Source organism: Ceratotherium simum, chromosome 30, assembly GCF_057802395.1.
Source record: "Ceratotherium simum simum isolate JZ-2026a chromosome 30, ASM5780239v1, whole genome shotgun sequence".
NCBI classification, from domain to species: Eukaryota; Metazoa; Chordata; class Mammalia; order Perissodactyla; family Rhinocerotidae; genus Ceratotherium; species Ceratotherium simum.
In genome coordinates this window covers 421,148-436,887 of record NC_141929.1, presented here as the reverse complement: position 1 = coordinate 436,887, position 15,740 = coordinate 421,148, and the positions used below count along the sequence as shown (strand labels likewise).

The following is a 15,740-nucleotide window of genomic DNA, read 5'->3' as shown; positions in this document are numbered from 1 at the left end:
AGAGAAGTGGGAGACCCATCCAATTGGCGGGTGGGTTGAGGGGAGGATGGCCTCAAGGAAAACTTCCTGGAGGAGGGGCTGATTATTCCCATTCTGAGAACAAGTAGAGCCTGGGTGGAACTGGAGGGAAGGAGGGCTTCCAGGACTGGTCCCCTGCCCCACTCCTCACCCCCCACAAGGCCCCTGCAGCATCCCCCACCCAGTCCCTGTCTCCATCCTCTCCTTCCCTCTGGTCCCAGGAACACCGAGTCATGAGGGAGATCCTGCTGCTCCAGGTGGCTGCAAAGAATTACAACCAGAGCCCGAGGACCGATTTGGGGCCTGGTTCCAGGACATGGAGCTGCTCAACGAGAATGATAGGTGAGGGTGGGCAGGAGTTGGGTGAGGGCAGGGGTGGATTCTCCCTGTTGGCCAGTCTAGAGAGCCTGTCTCAGTGGCCCCCCAGTCAGCCCTAGGCCTTATTGCGTGGCGACCTGTGGGACATCCAGAATCCAGCTGCTGGGCAGTCAGTGGGGGGACACCAGAGGTGTGGATCCTGGTAGGCTCACAGATGCCTCTCTGTCCTGTAGCTACAGCCTGTCCTGCCAGCTAGAGCCCCAGGCCTAGTTGGCCAGCAGAATACTCAAGGCCAAGAAGAACCGGCTGTCATCAAGGTCAGGGGTGAGTGAGTGTCTGGGCCGGGGTGACTGACTCCTAGGGGTTCAGTAAGGCTTTCAGGCTAAACGTGGCCTTGGGGAGTCGGACAGCTGGCACTGGGATCTCAGCTCCACTACTGAGCAGTCCTGTGACTGGGGTGACTCTCTTCAGCTTCCTGAGACTCCGTTTCCTCCTCTGTGAAATAGGTGATACTAAATGATCACTCTCGTGGCAGGGACGAATGGGGTACTGGTGGCTGACAGCACTGAGCACAGGGTCTGGAGCACCCAGTGCAGTGGGGACAAGGTGGGGGGCCATGATTCTGAGGGAGGCCCCCCAAGATAACCTGACTCTTCTACTCAGACCCCAGGCCCCAACACCGAGCCCCATACCAGTGGCTGATCACAGCCCCATCCTCAGCAGCGGGGACACAGCTGGGAGGCTTGCGATGCACAGGGCCAGCTCCTCACACACGACAGGAAGGGGAGTATTGTAAGCTGATTCCTGGGGCCCCCTGGAGCCCAAGAGAGAGGGGATGACCCCACCCCAGCTCCCTGACATCTCTACCCCAGCACCTATTCACCCATTGGGGAGGGACAGTAGTTATGTGTTGTAAATAATAAATGCCATATTTGAATATTATATTCAAGTCCTGTTCCCTTTACAGCCTGGGAGTTGTGGTGTGGTTCTGTCGCTTTCTGTAGGCATGTGAGAGAGACACAGAATCTCACATTTCTCCTTGAATCAAGAACTCTTCTGGGTCATCAGCTTATTGTATGTGGGAGAAGAGAGAAGGGCCAGCCCCTTCCCTGACTAGTTGGGACACTCCCAAGTCCCCCTAACTCAGAGGACAAGTTCATTTCAGTATCATTCATTTCCTCCAGGAGCAGACACAACCCCCTGCCCATTCTCTTGGGATTTAAAGGTTGAAGGTACTTTCACAGGCAGAGCAACAACCACTGAAATGTGGGTGTGTTTAAAACAGCACTACCCAGGATCGTGTCGTGCCACAGGCAGGGGCTGCCATTCTACGTTCTGGAGGAACAGGGACTGTATCCTACTTCTCTTGTTGAGGTTTCTTCTGACCAAATTTTAGGAACTTGTAGTTTTCTAGTTCAATCTCTGGAATTGCATCAGCTGTACTTGAGGAAAACAATGTAAAATGATCAAAACGTGCACGTGGAAAGGACAAGGCTCGAGGAAGGTCATTTACAAATGAACTAAAGGCAGGCAAGATTTTCCCTCCTGAGGCCCCTCTAGGGGCTCCATGTTCACCTCTGACCTAGATTTGAATCCTGCTGGGATCCTTGTCCAGGACTCTGAATTCCTTTTCCTGCTTGTTTTGTATCCAAGGGGAAAGTTTTGTGACACAGCTTTAAGGCTACTGCTGGGCCTCGTTCCATAAAGATGACTGCTCCCTGTGAACTAGGATTTTCAGCACACCTGCCTTCCTTATGCAATTCCCTTTAGGGCAGAAATTCCCTAGAAGGCACCCAGCCTCCTCCCTGGCTTGGCCTGATGGAGCCCGGGTGAGCTCTACTTTGCCAGGATAAGGGACCATAATCCTGGCCAGTGAGTGACTCTACACTGTCCCTTGCTGTCCAGGGTGACTTCTGAGCCCGTGTCATTCTGAGGTCCATGGTCTTGGACCATCCTCCAGTTTACATGCTCAGTGTTGGTGTTACCAACTCGTCCAAATTGGGCAATTTGGCCCAAAACTTTAAAGTGTGTCGCCCCTGAATGGTTGTGTTTTTTTCCCCAGTCTTGTGCTGTGGTTACATTACAACCACCTGCTGGGGTGTGAACCCTGTTTGGAGCTTTGAAAGATGAGGCATGACAGGGGTGTGGGGGTGTCCAGCAGGGAATGCCACGGAAATGATGATCCATGGACGTGCATGAACACAGCCTTACCAATTAAAATGCTGAAATGCTTCCCATCTGGTTGTGAACAGAAACTGCTCTGAGCCCACACCAAGAACCCTCCCCATGACTAGAAGCTTTCAAAGGGTTACTAAGTCGCATTTTGAACCTCATCCCTCGAGAACACCCTGTAAGACAAGGGCCAGAGGAATTGCTTGGCACTTGTGAGTTATCCCCTCCTTTCTGATGGCTGCAAGTGTCACCCAGACACACAGGCTGGACTCTGCCAAGGAAGCCTTCTCAGGACAGCCAGAAGCTGAGGATGAATCCTGGTTCCCGGCATCCCAGGCCCTTCCTGACATGGCAGAGCCACCCAGGAAAGTGATTTGGCAATGCAAAGAATGGGAAGGCCGTACTTTCCCTCCAAAGAGAAAGAGAAGTGCCAACAGCAAAAGCTTGATCCCTCAAATAGACAATTAAATCCCAACAAGCAGTGGGTTCTTGTCAGATTACTGATGCTGAAAAGGCCTCTTTTGATAATAGCATGATCCCCCAACTGCCATGTTCATCTACATGAATCAAATTTCCAACACATATGGATCTAAAACCTGAGGGAAATCTGGTATTTCCTTAGATGCAACTCTGAATTAGCATGCAACAAATAACATAAAAGTGGAGACTTAGAAGTAAATATCTAATTTGAGAACATAGACATCAAAGTGCTTTTGAAATAATATTTTGGAATCTATTGGAATATTACACAAAAAGAATAATCCACTTTAAGTAGATTTTACTGTGACTGTGAGGGGAAAAACTGAATCATCCCATGACGTTTATAACTCGCTGCTGACTTGAAAGTAGAAGTAAATAATGTATGTAGTAAAAGAAAATGAGAGAACAGCATGAAAAAGGAAGATCTTTCTCTCCTCACCTGAAACTCAACCTCTCACCTCAGAAAGAAACCGCTGTCTATATTTTCTATGTCACGCAGCAGAGTTTAACAAAAGAAACGTATTGGTATGTTTTAAAGTTTCAAGAGCTTAAAGCAAGGAAACATTAGGGACGCTGCCAAGAGACTTCACTGAGGTGTCTGCTCCATTTCATCTGCTGTCAGGACGTCCTTCTTGACCCCTCACTTTCTCTGCCTCGCTAGCAAGTCTGTCCGCCATCAGAGCTATCACCAGTCTCTCTCCTGTGCTCTTCACTGCCCTTTCCTCCTTCCTGATACCTTCCTCAGTCACCAGAAATTGTTGGCAGTGGAGCTGTGGAATGCCCAGATCAGCTCCTGGAGTCATCCCTGCCAAATCTGAAGACCGGCAGGAGTGGGCATGGGACCTGGAGTGCAGACCACCTGCGAGCACACCTGGCAGGGATTCACTTGTGTGACTAGGTGCAAGTTTTTGCAACGCTTTGGCAAGATTGAAAGGACTTACTAGTTGTCCTGCACTGCTGCAGGCCTGGAGTCCTTGTGGTCTCTCAGGCCAGCAGACCTGGTGGGGCTGGTCCAAGGTGTCCTCCCAGAGACCCGTCATTGCCAAGATGGGATGGGATTCTAGTAACCTGCCTCTTGAATATGTCACTGGACATCCTCAAAGGGATGAAGATGCTTAAACCAGGCTTTGGTTTGGACTGGTTCCCACAGTCACGCTGCTTCCTCTGTGAAGACGTGACTATTATCCTTCTTTTCCTCTTACCCTATAAAAATAAATCATGAAAGTGGGGCAAATGATAAAGGAAGCCTGCCTTTTTAGGACAATTATCCTGGCTGTTTTGTACTTCCACCCTCCCTCTATCCTCTGGGGATAGATCTGACCTGTGTCCTGGGACATCATCAGGCAGATTTGCATCAAGAACAGAAAGCTCAAGGTCAAAACTCAAGGCTACTCCAGATCATTTCTCCCCCTCCATCCTGATAACACCCCCTCCTTGTTTGAGTGTGATTCTATTCTCTTCTTGTCCTTGTCACTCTCAACCGCACAAGTCCTGGCAATCCCTCTCAGGACAGTCGGTCCCCAGTCTTTTACTAAATCCCAAATCCTACCATTTCTGTGTTTTCTGACTACTCATTTGCTTAATCCATTGACCACTTGGTGTTCATAGCTCCTTTAGAAGTTAAATCAATAGTGACATTATCAACCAGCCCCTGTTAGAGACTTACTCCCATATCTCAGATGTTCACATAATCCAAATGGTGATATTCAAAAGTAAATAATTCAGGAAACATTCACCCACACAAATTCTTGATCTCTAATATTTTTATTCAAACACTTATACAGTAGATACCTGTCTTTCAAGTTCAGAAGTAATGCCAGATCACCGATCCTCACCTTAATTTCCTCCTACACCTATCAATCCTGGATTCCATGGACTATGATCTCAATAATTTCCTTGGAATAATAAAAAATTCCCTACCACTCATTTATGTTGTAAACCTCCAAACCAAGAAGATCCTAATTATCTGCCACGCCGTAGCTACTGCTGGTCTTATAACAAGCTCAAGAAAAAGCACGAAACATGATCTTTTGGTACCACTGTAAATACAAAACCATCTGCATCAACTGGGAAGCACCCATAATGCCTGAAAATTTTGTTCTCTTTTTTTGTGTCGGCTCAATAACAAAAAGACAAATCAATTTAAAAAATGGGCAAGGGACCAGAATAGATTTTTTCCAATGAGGACATACTAGTGGCCAAGAGGTGTATGAAAAGGTGTTTGGCATCACTAATCAGGGAATGCAAATCAAAACCACAATGAGCTATCACTTCACACCTGTTAAGATGGCGATTATCAAAAAACTGAAGATGGCAAATGTTGCTGAGGATGTGGAGAAAAGGAACCCTTGTGGGAATGTAAACTAGTACAGCCATTATGGAAAACAGTATGGAGCTTCCTCCAAAAATTAAAACTTGCATGTGATCCAGCAATGCCATTTCTGGTATATACCAACAGGAATTGAAATCAGGGTCTCAAAGACATACCTGCACTCTAATGTTCATTGCAGCTAATTCACAATAACCAAGATACAGAACTAACCTAAATGTCACTGATGGATGAAGCATAAAGAAATGGAATATTAGTCAACCTTGAAAAAAGAAGGAATTCCTGCCATTTTTGACAACATGGATGGACCTAGAAGACATGATGCTAAGTGAAATAAGGCAGACAGAGAAAGACAAATACTCACTTATATGTGGAATCTAAAATAGTCAAACTCATAGAAGCAGAGGTTAGAATGGTGCTTACCAGGGGCTGGGGGGATGGAGAAATGAATAGCTGATGGTCAAATGATACAAAATTTCAGTTATCAAGATAAATAAGTTCTGGAGATGTAGGACAAGCATAGTGCCTACAGCTAACAAGACTGTATTGCATACGTCACATTTGCTAATAGAGTAGACATTAAGAGTTCTTACCACAGAATAATAGTAATAAAGGAGGTGAGAGAAAACTTTGGGAGGTGATGTATATGTTTTTGGCCTTGATGGTGGTGACAGTCTCAAGGGTGTATGCTTATGTCCAAATTCATCAAGCTGTATATGGAAAAGTATGATATAATCGTTGATTCTTCTGCATCTTGAAATACACCTTGTCCTCATCACAAGATAAAAAAATTTGTAACTATGTATGGGGACGGATGTTAACTGGACTTATCGTGGTGATCATTTCAACATATATACAAACATTGAATCATTATGGTGTACCGCTGAAACTAATATAATGTTGTATGTCAACTTTACCTCAATAAAAAAAATATAACAGAGAAAACCATTTGAATATTGTAAATGGGTTCAGTGAATCCCTGAAACTGCCCCATTCCCATATGAGAGTTACAGGAAGCAGAGAGGATGAAGTAAGATGGAAGAAAGTTGTACAAAACAGTATTCAAATTAAAATCATTTAAGTTGCTATCAGCTCCTTGTGGCAAAGTTTTGTGAGCACTGATCTTTCACATTTTTCCTGGAAAAGCATACTTTCAGATCCAACCCATAATAGTTTCATCATTTGCTCTAATAAGACAATTTCAACTTAATAAATAAAACCAAAAGCATCCCTATGTATGAATAAAGTTAGTGAACTTTACAGAGAAAAGAGCATATTTGCACAATCTCAATAAAGGAAAGAGAAGAACTGTATGATGATCGATTCTCATTCAAGCTTATCTTTGAAAGCCAGTAAAACCAGGTTATCTTTTCAAGGATGTGTGTAGAGCTGTCAGCCTTGGAAGACAGAAATAGCGACCTCCTCTGGTGCAAAGGGCAGGCTTGCTTACTGCCCAGTACAATAAAAATAACACCCCTCCCTGGGGCAAATGTCAGCAGACTTCCTGCCCATTATCAAAGATTTGAGTTCCTTAAGCTCTGAGTTCTTGCAACCCTCTGCATGTCACCTGGCCCACTGTGTATCACCCTGTAGGAAGTGGGATTTAGTGAAATGGTGCAAATGCTGATACTCTGGCCACCGCCATTGCTGTGTTATTAAGTCCTTTGTCTCTGACCCACGGGTCTCATGTCTTTTGACAACATCTATAAGACTATGGTAGGCTGACTTATTAGCTTGCAGGTAAGGTAAAATATCAGACCTTTCATAGTTCCTCACAAGCCCTTTAAGTAACTAGTAGTCTTAGGAACAGAAAGCTAACCAGAAGAATATGCATGGATGGTCTTCATAGAAAACTTCATGTAAACAAAACTTTAATAATTCTCTCTGACCTCTTTTATTTCTACCCCAAGTATAAGGAGAGGCACCAAGCTATTACAGACCTAGGGCTTGTGCAAGCCACCTGGAGACCTAGTGACCAGAAACTTCCCATGGAGAGAAAAGACAGATGGGCATATTTCCAAAATGGACCCATATGCTTACCGATCATCCAAAAGACAGTACATTATCTTAATTTATGATGATTTGATTCATTAAAATCTTGTGATGGGCCAAAGATACACTTCTAAGAGGAGTGAGGCACATGGCAGTTGTAAGCAGATTAACACGTTTGGTGAATATCAAACTCTAAACTAAACAGTGTTCTAAACAATTATAAGGTACAACAAATTTAATTAGGTCAATTAAATGATAATTAATGATATGCCTGATTATTACTCTGCAATAATGAACAAGAAACTCATGTAAATAACTATAATTGGTCTTTAAAATATGATAGTCAAGGGGCCAGCCCCGTGGCGCAAGCGGTTAAGTGCGCGCGCTCCGCTGCAGCGGCCCGGGGTTCGCTGGTTCGGATCCTGGGCGCCCACCGACGCACTGCTTGGCAAGCCATGCTGTGGCGGCGTCCCATATAAAGTGGAGGAAGATGGGCACAGATGTTAGCCCAGGGCCGTCTTCCTCAGCAAAAAAAGAGGAGGATTGGCGGATGTTAGCACAGGGCTGATCTCCTCACAAAAAAAAAATAATAATAATAATGATAGTCAAGACTGTTTGAGATAAGCTGGAGGGAAGGAAGGGGAGAAATAGATAGCTGCTCTGAAGCCACACTCAAGACAGCTGGATCTACATGTTACCCAGGAGATCGAGGCAGACAGCTGTGTGCCTAGATCCTCCTTGAACTGTGGTTCTCAGGGATGTCACGGGGCTGAAGCAGCTTCCTGAATCGTGTTTACATGTCTATGTGTATAATACCCCTGACCATGCGGATGAACCACCATTCAATCATCCCTTACACCCCTCTAATTAACAATTAGATTTCAAAATCATTGTATCATTACATGATCATTTATTCCTCAAACTTGTAGGATGCCGAGCTAAAAGAAAATCAAATTTAAATGGCTGCTTTTCTTTGAATGACCAAGATTTTCTTTCACACTTGGAATCCGGATTAGAGGATAAATCCATCAAGTCAATGGAAACAACTTAAGAAATGGACAGAGGGATATTTCATTCCTATATACACAGTTTGCACTGTGGCAAAAACAGAGTTACATTTTAAAAAATTAAAATTTTTTGAAATTTTATAGATATTAAAGACTTTGTTTTGCTTATATTCCCTTTGGGTTACCAAATCAAACTCACTCTTTAATGGGCATTTCTAGCATTGAGTGTTAATAACAGCAGCTTTTTAAAATTCTTATTTTTCCCAGGTCAAAGACCAAGGGCAGAGGTCATCAAGAGGTCAAGTCTAATCTACCTACGGATGTGGCAGGCTTAACTATGGATGTTCAAGCCAAACATTGCCAGCAGAAACACATCTCTTTACCCATAGGTGAGTTTTTACTAGTAATCACAGAGACTTAAGAATATCAAAGGAAATTCTGTTTGTTTGTTTGTTTTTTGTGAGGGGGACCCGCCCTGAGCTAACATCCAATGTCAATCCCCACCTTTTTTACTGAGGAAGACCGGCTTTGGGCTAACATCCGTGCCCATCCTCCTCTACTTTATATGGGACGCTGCCACAGCATGGCTTAACAAGCAGTGCATCGGTGTGTGCCTGGGACCCGAACCGGCAAACCCTGTGCCGCCGCAGTGGAGTGCGCGCACTTAACTGCTTGCACCACCGGGCAGGCACTCAAAGGAAATTCTTTATTAAGAACCAAAGTTATAGATTCCTATCTTGGGTTCATTACTTTGAATTTTTGACCCAAATCATATATATCGATTGGACCATGTTCAATTCTATGATCTTTGGACCATTCAGCCTACAGCTGAAGAGAAACAGATACGACACCAATATCTTATCCTCTCTGAAGTCCAACGGAGAGCCCCTGGAGTCAGACGTTTTAAAGACAAGAAAAAGTCATCCTTCTGAACAGAGAGAGTTGAGGGTATTCAAACATTCAACTTTAAATTGTTAACATGACTTGTTAGAATGTGATGGAGCAAGCATAATACCTTCTAAGTTTCAAGATTTTTCTCCAGAATACTGAGATGGATGACCTTGAAGTCCAGTTTCCTCATAAATGTCTTTATTCAGTGATAAAATTAATGTCCCTATAAAATAATTCCCATAAAAATATATCATAGTCTCTCACTAAAAGGAAACAAAGCAAATTGAGCAGTTGAATAGCAGTATAATAAATTCCATACAAGGATCTTACTGCAGCGTTATGTATAATAGTGAAACTGGATGTAATCCCATTTCTATCAAAGAAGAAGTAAACAGATTATGGTATTCCTGTTCTTTGGAATACCTCTAAAACATCTAAAATGGTAAGTTAGAATGATGTGCACTGATAAGGGGAGACGTCTATGATATATGGTTTGGGAAACAGCAAATTGCAAAACGATGTAGTTATGTAATTTATGTTAAAAAACTTTATGTGTATTTATAAATTCATAGGAAATGTCCAGAAGAATAAACCCCACCCTGTTAACAACAGTCCCCTCTGAGTAGGGGAGTGAGTTTTCAGGGAAGGGGATGCAAGGGGAGGGTTTCACTTTATACAGATCTGTGTAATTTCACATTTTTAACAGTATGTATTTCTTTCATAATTAGAAAAATGAGTGATGTGACCATTTGGTGCAGGGCAACAGTATTATGTTCACCAGTCTCTGTACTGTATGTTACTGCACAGCACAGACTATAGGAGAAAGCCCAGAGGAGCAATGAAGACAAAGAAGACATGACACCTGCAAAAAGTCAGTGCAGTATTTCTACGTTACAAACCTTCCAGGTGAGTGATGGTCAGTATCTACTGCTCCAGCTCTCGCAATAAACCTAGAACGATCCCAGGGTAAGCAAGAGGACCAAGCCCCACTAGTCCACTCCCTGCCAGAGGTCTGTTTGTGCAGGGTGACTGCCATCAAGCAGATAATGGACTCAGGATGGGGCTTGTGCCTTTGGTGAGGCTGGCAGAGTGGCACAAAGTGGAACACCAGCTAAGTGCACACACCTGAGAGGCGGAGTTCCAGGTGGAGACTCAAAATGTACCAAGAAATTTTGTGAAGTGAAGGAAGTTACTCGACCTATCTGAGCCTCAGTGGTTCCCCCCTGAAAATGGGGATCACAGGCCTACTTCACAGAGCTGTTGGGGAAGATACATAAAAGTGCCTGTGACAGCCAGGCACTTTATTAACAAAGTCGTATCTGACTTCAAAATAATCGATGAAAAGAATAATGTTGATGAGACCAACGACGAGATGCCCACCTTCGTAAGCAGCCGCATCAGCATGAGAATGAGAGGAGCTCTGACTAAGCAGGGTTCTTCACAGCTCCACTGGAGAGGACGAACAGGTGATACCCCAGGATAAGTCGCTGTTGTACAGTGACTCGTGTAGTAAGGGTGTGTCCCTAAAGACACTGTGAAATAGAGTTACACACAGTGGCTCCCAGGAAACAACTACAAAGCAATCAACACAGCAGATAGGAATGGGAAAGGGGCGAGCAGAGGAGGGTCAGAGCCACAAAATCTGATGGAAGACATTGAACCACGACAAGAGGCCAGCTCTGTCAACAGCTGCTGTGGTTGCGCCAGGAGATCAAACGTCTGAGAAAGCCATTGTGGGGACTGCTGGGAGCACAGTGGTCACTGCGGCCACACCACAACAGCAGTGCATCAGAGCACACAGACCCCGAAACTTTCCTCTCCATTAATTCTTGTTTTAAGATGATGAATATCCTCATGTTACAATGTTTCCTTCCAACCCTTGTGGACGAGTGTCATCAAAATCCCCTGAAGAGGGCACAGGCCACAGTAGGATGGAACACTGGGGGCTGGGGGAGTGGCGCTGCACCTGACCACACGGACTATCACCCAGGCCTATTGAACACGAGAGAAGAACCCAAGGATGTGGTCTAATGAGAATTCCCTGTCTTGCCACATTCAGAGTCACCACAGAGTTTCTTGTCCATTCTTTACAAAAATGTTAAAGAATTCATGTGTCATTAATTCATAAAGAGGCAAATTCTTGACAAAGTGTCAGGGTCCATTTCCATGACTAGGTTTTTCAATTGTTTTGATAGTACCCCACATTCAGGAATCGGAAATATAACCTATTGGGATGTGTAATATAAACAAGGACTTTTTTTCATGTAGATCAATGCCCAGATTTTTAGGGAGGACATAAGTCATGAAAGTTGCTAACCCTTCCTCCACAGGTTTCAATAAAACTTTTAAGTTAATTTACCAATCTCAGTAAAAGAGAATTTGGCAATTCAAATTTTTTGTTTCTGCATTCAAGCGTATAGTACAGCCAAGAGAATGAGCAGAAAAAAATTAACAAGAAGATCTTGCTTGCATTTCATCTTTTGCAAAGAAGCAGGATATTTTATGCTCTGTTCCTTTCACTATTCTAATCAATTTTTAAAGAATACGGTACATCTGACTATCCCTGGGCATGTTTTATCCGGGACCTTTGCCGGAATCCAAAGCAGAGATGTTAAGGCTGATGGATTTCAAATGCTGCTCAAGTGCTGTCTACCTTACACATCCCTCTCCCAAAGGTGGACCACCAGTCTCTTCCTGAGGGATCAGAGTCGTCACCTGTGTCCCTGAGAGACTGGCCACTCAGGCCTGAGCTGAGATTAGGCGATCAATCTAAGAGGCAAAATGCTTAAGCTATTCTCATCTTAAGGATGCTGTTTCAGAGGCCTCTGCACTGGAATGTGTTGGTGAAAGCGGCCTACTAGATACTGCCTGGGAATTGGGTTGCTGTCCTCCACTCTTAGCAGATCCTGGGGAAACCAATGATTAACCTCAAGGATGCCTCAACTTCCACATCTGCAAAAAAGGCAAGCAACAGCCACTGTTACCACCCTGCAAAGCTCTTAAATTGTGCTTGCAAGAGCCGCCACAAGGGGGAATTTCTCCCAAAAGCTGATGAAATGATGGCACTTTGGCTGGAGAAGGCAGAGGGCAGCAGGCAAAGTGGAAAGCTTCTGGGATGTCAAACCAGTTCTCATAAGCATTTTAGAGAAGAACCTGGCCCTGGACTAGGTAGGAGGCTGTGGAAAGACCCACAGGCATGCAGGTGGGAGGAGGAATCAAGCCACGGAGGGAGGCGGTATGGAAGAGGGGCGAGTCCAGCTTCAGTTTTGGACAAAAGCAGTTGCACGCTGCAGGCCCTCAGCTGCCCATGCAGCAGCCACACCCTCCTAACTCCCTGGTCCCGCTCGTCCTGTCACATCCCTCCGGGACTCAGTCCACGTGCAGCGGGTGCAGGACAAGTATTCGCAGCCAATGGCGGTTTGGCCCTTGGCCAAGCGCACACCACCCTGTTCCTCCCCCCCAGGGCTTGGCACCGCCCCGTGCCCAGAGCATCCTGGGAGTTGTAGTCCTGCAGCTCCTAAGAACTAGCACCAGCTTCATCACACCCTGACAATCCCTTTCTCCCTCCTTCCTCCCCAAAGATAACCAGTATCTTACCAGTGAACACTGTAAGTCGTTTGTCTTCTTACACAAGTGTTTTATTACAGAACAATTTAAACAATATACAAAATAAACAAAATAGCATAGTAGGCCCGTCACCCAGCTTCAACAACTACTAATCATCTGCCATTTTTGTTTCTCCATGCTCCATCCCATTCCCACCTCACTTTGTTATTCTTTTAGCCCTTTGTCTGTGTGTGTGTAGGGTAAGATGTATGCACACTGAAAGGCAGAAATATCAACCGTACAGTTTTGGCAAATTAACATGCTCATGTAACCTTCACCCCTTTAACAATAGAATATTTCCATAACCCCCAGAAAACTCCTTCCTGTTCCTTCCCAGGCAATTTTTTCCTTCCCCCGAGGCAACCACTGTTCTGGTTTTTTCACCATAGGTTCATCTTGGCTGAAATCCTCCCACGTGTATTGTTTTCTGTCCAGCTTGCCTCCCTCGGCACGAGGTTGATGAGACTCACCCAGCATGTGTGTGTCAGCGTTTGCTCCTCGGCACGGCTGAGGGCGTTCTGCTCTGTGGATGCCCCGCAGTGCTCTCATCTTCCTCCTGGGGATGTGCGGGTCATCTCCTGTGAACGTTCTTGTATAAACGCTTTTTGTATGCTGTTTGATTCCTTTATTAGCATTTAAGTGACACACCTTTGCAGTTTTTAGTCGTTGATCAAGATTATAATATGCATCTTTAACATATCACAGCCTACCTAGACTTAATTGTGCACCAGTTTAATCAATGTAAAATATGGAAGCCTTGCTACAGAACAGTTCCATTTACCTCTGTCTGTCCTTTGTGCTATTGGTGTCATAAATTTTACATCTACCCATGTTATAAATCCCACAGTACAGTGTTATAATTTTTGCTTTAAATAGTCATAAGTCTTTTAAAGAAATTAAGAGAAAAAAGTTAAGTATTTGGAGGGAGATGCTTTGAGGCTCTGCAAAGGTACTGTTTCTTCTTAAGTTTCACCCACAGTTTTTGCATTCATCAGTCAGTCTTGCCCACAGTAATTATTACTGTGGTGTTCTAGTGGCGATTTTCTATTTCCTGCTATCCAGCCGCATTTATTATTTGGAATTCTGTGAGGAAGATCTCCCCCATTCTTCCTTTCTTTCTCTCTTTCTCTCATTCCTTTTTTTCCCCTTTTTTTCTTTCTTTCTTCCTTTCCTTCCTTTCTCATTTAATCTTTTTTATATCAGTATAGACTCATGGATATTTATTTTATTCTCTGGGTAATAATCCAATGCTATCGTTATTTCTTTTGTTGCTCACAGTTTTCCAGCTTGAGCCACTGGGATGTCTTTCAGATTGATTCCTTTTGACACATCTCATCATTTTCTGTGTTTTTTTTAAAGCACTTGCCTACTCTCTGGCACTACAAGATGCTGCAGGCTCACCTTGTATTTTCCATCTCCAGCCCTAGAATCAGCCATTCCTCCAAGAAAACCTGGTTCTTTTTATTGGAGAACGATATTTAGAAACCAAGATCAGGGAGCTAGGTGTGCTCATTGATACTAGAGTGTCACTGCTTCTAGACCCTCTCAGCAGAGCTTGGAAATGTATGTATGAATATAAACTCAGGTATACACATCTATCTATAGATCTTTCAATCTATCTATCTATCTGGATAGATAGATTAAAAGAGATGTGGATTCATACTGATACTTCCAACTCCAATCCAGCACCACAGATTTTATTCTAGCATTGTCCTTTTGTTTATTTGTCACTTCTTTCACCAACAGTGAGAAACTTAACTCCAGTTATCTACAATATATTTACTAATGTGTCAACTAGTTTCAGAATTGCTAATCCATACCCTTATGAAAAACAAATTTACCACCTAGAGTACAGTGTTTGTGTCCAGTACTTTAGTTTTACAGTATCCCATCAACAAAGTTACTTAGGTCAGGACATTTCATCCCCACCCCTTCTGTGTGGTTATGTCACGTGCTTGTAATACAGTGAGATTCATTTGTCACTGCATTCCATCTGAGTTCCCCAGCATCCTGATCGATTTGTAAAATTTGCAGAGTAAAATTCACTCTTTGTGGTGTACAGTTCTACGGGTTTTGACAACTTTATGGTCGTGTATCCACCTCCACAGTACCATACAGAGCTGTTTTATTCACCCCCAAAATTCTCTCATACTGTCTCTTCATAGTCAACCCCTTCCCCTACTCCATCCCTTGGCAACCATTGATCATTTTCCATCCCTGTAATTCTGCCTTTTCTAGAAAGTCATATAAATGGAATAATAGTATATAGCCTTTTGAATCTGGCTTCCTTCACTTAGAGAAATGCATCCAAGATTCATCCATCTTGTTGTGTGAATCAAGAGTCTATCCTTTTTATTGCCAATTTGTATTCTAATGTCCGGATGCACCACAGTTTCTTTCTCCATTCACCTGATGAAGGACATTTAGTTTATTTCCAGCTTTTGGCAATTATGAATAAAATGGCTATGAAGATTCACACAAAGATTTTTGTTTAAACATTAGTTTTCAATTTGCTTCAATAAATCCCTAGGAGTGAGATATCTGAGTCACATAATAAGTGTTTGTTTAATTATAAGAACCTACTAAACTGTTTTCCGAATGCAACTATCATGTTGCATTCCCAGTTCTAGTTGCTCGTAGTCCTCACCAGCACTTGCTATTTGCAATTTCATTGGTATTTGCAATTTTATTTTTTATTTTAGCTACCTAATAGTTGTGCAGTATATTATTGTGGCTTCTGCTTCCTTTTTGAAAGTGAGTTCTGCTAAATATAGAATCCTGTGTTGACTTTTGGGTTTTCTTTCTGCACTTGAAAGATGTCATTTTGTTCTTGATTTGTATCTTTTGTTTTTGATAATATATCATTCATCATTCACATTATTTCTCCCTGTATGTAATGTCTTCCCCTGTATTTCCCTGACTGCTTT

At 43.5% G+C, this 15,740-nt stretch overlaps 1 protein-coding gene and 1 pseudogene across 9 annotated transcripts in view; one reads left to right on the top strand and one right to left on the bottom strand.

Annotated features, from left to right (window-relative positions):
* LOC101387160 (ral guanine nucleotide dissociation stimulator-like) overlaps positions 1-10,497 on the top strand; it is a 37,335-nt gene extending 26,838 nt beyond the window's left edge. For 5 of the 9 annotated variants that reach the window (XM_087419690.1, XM_087419692.1, XM_087419691.1 and 2 more), the window contains 2 exons: positions 240-360; positions 8,584-10,497. In XM_087419690.1, the coding sequence (XP_087275816.1) occupies positions 240-360; positions 8,584-8,651 (189 nt within the window). In that variant the 3' untranslated portion in view covers positions 8,652-10,497. Of the gene's footprint in view, positions 1-239; positions 361-569; positions 661-999; positions 7,632-8,583 lie in introns of those variants that run through there. The other 4 variants (XR_015549079.1, XR_015549081.1, XR_015549080.1 and 1 more) reach the window with 4 other exon arrangements.
* LOC101405389 (methyl-CpG-binding domain protein 3-like 1) lies at positions 3,304-5,493 on the bottom strand (annotated as a pseudogene).
* Positions 10,498-15,740: the final 5,243 nt, after the last annotated feature.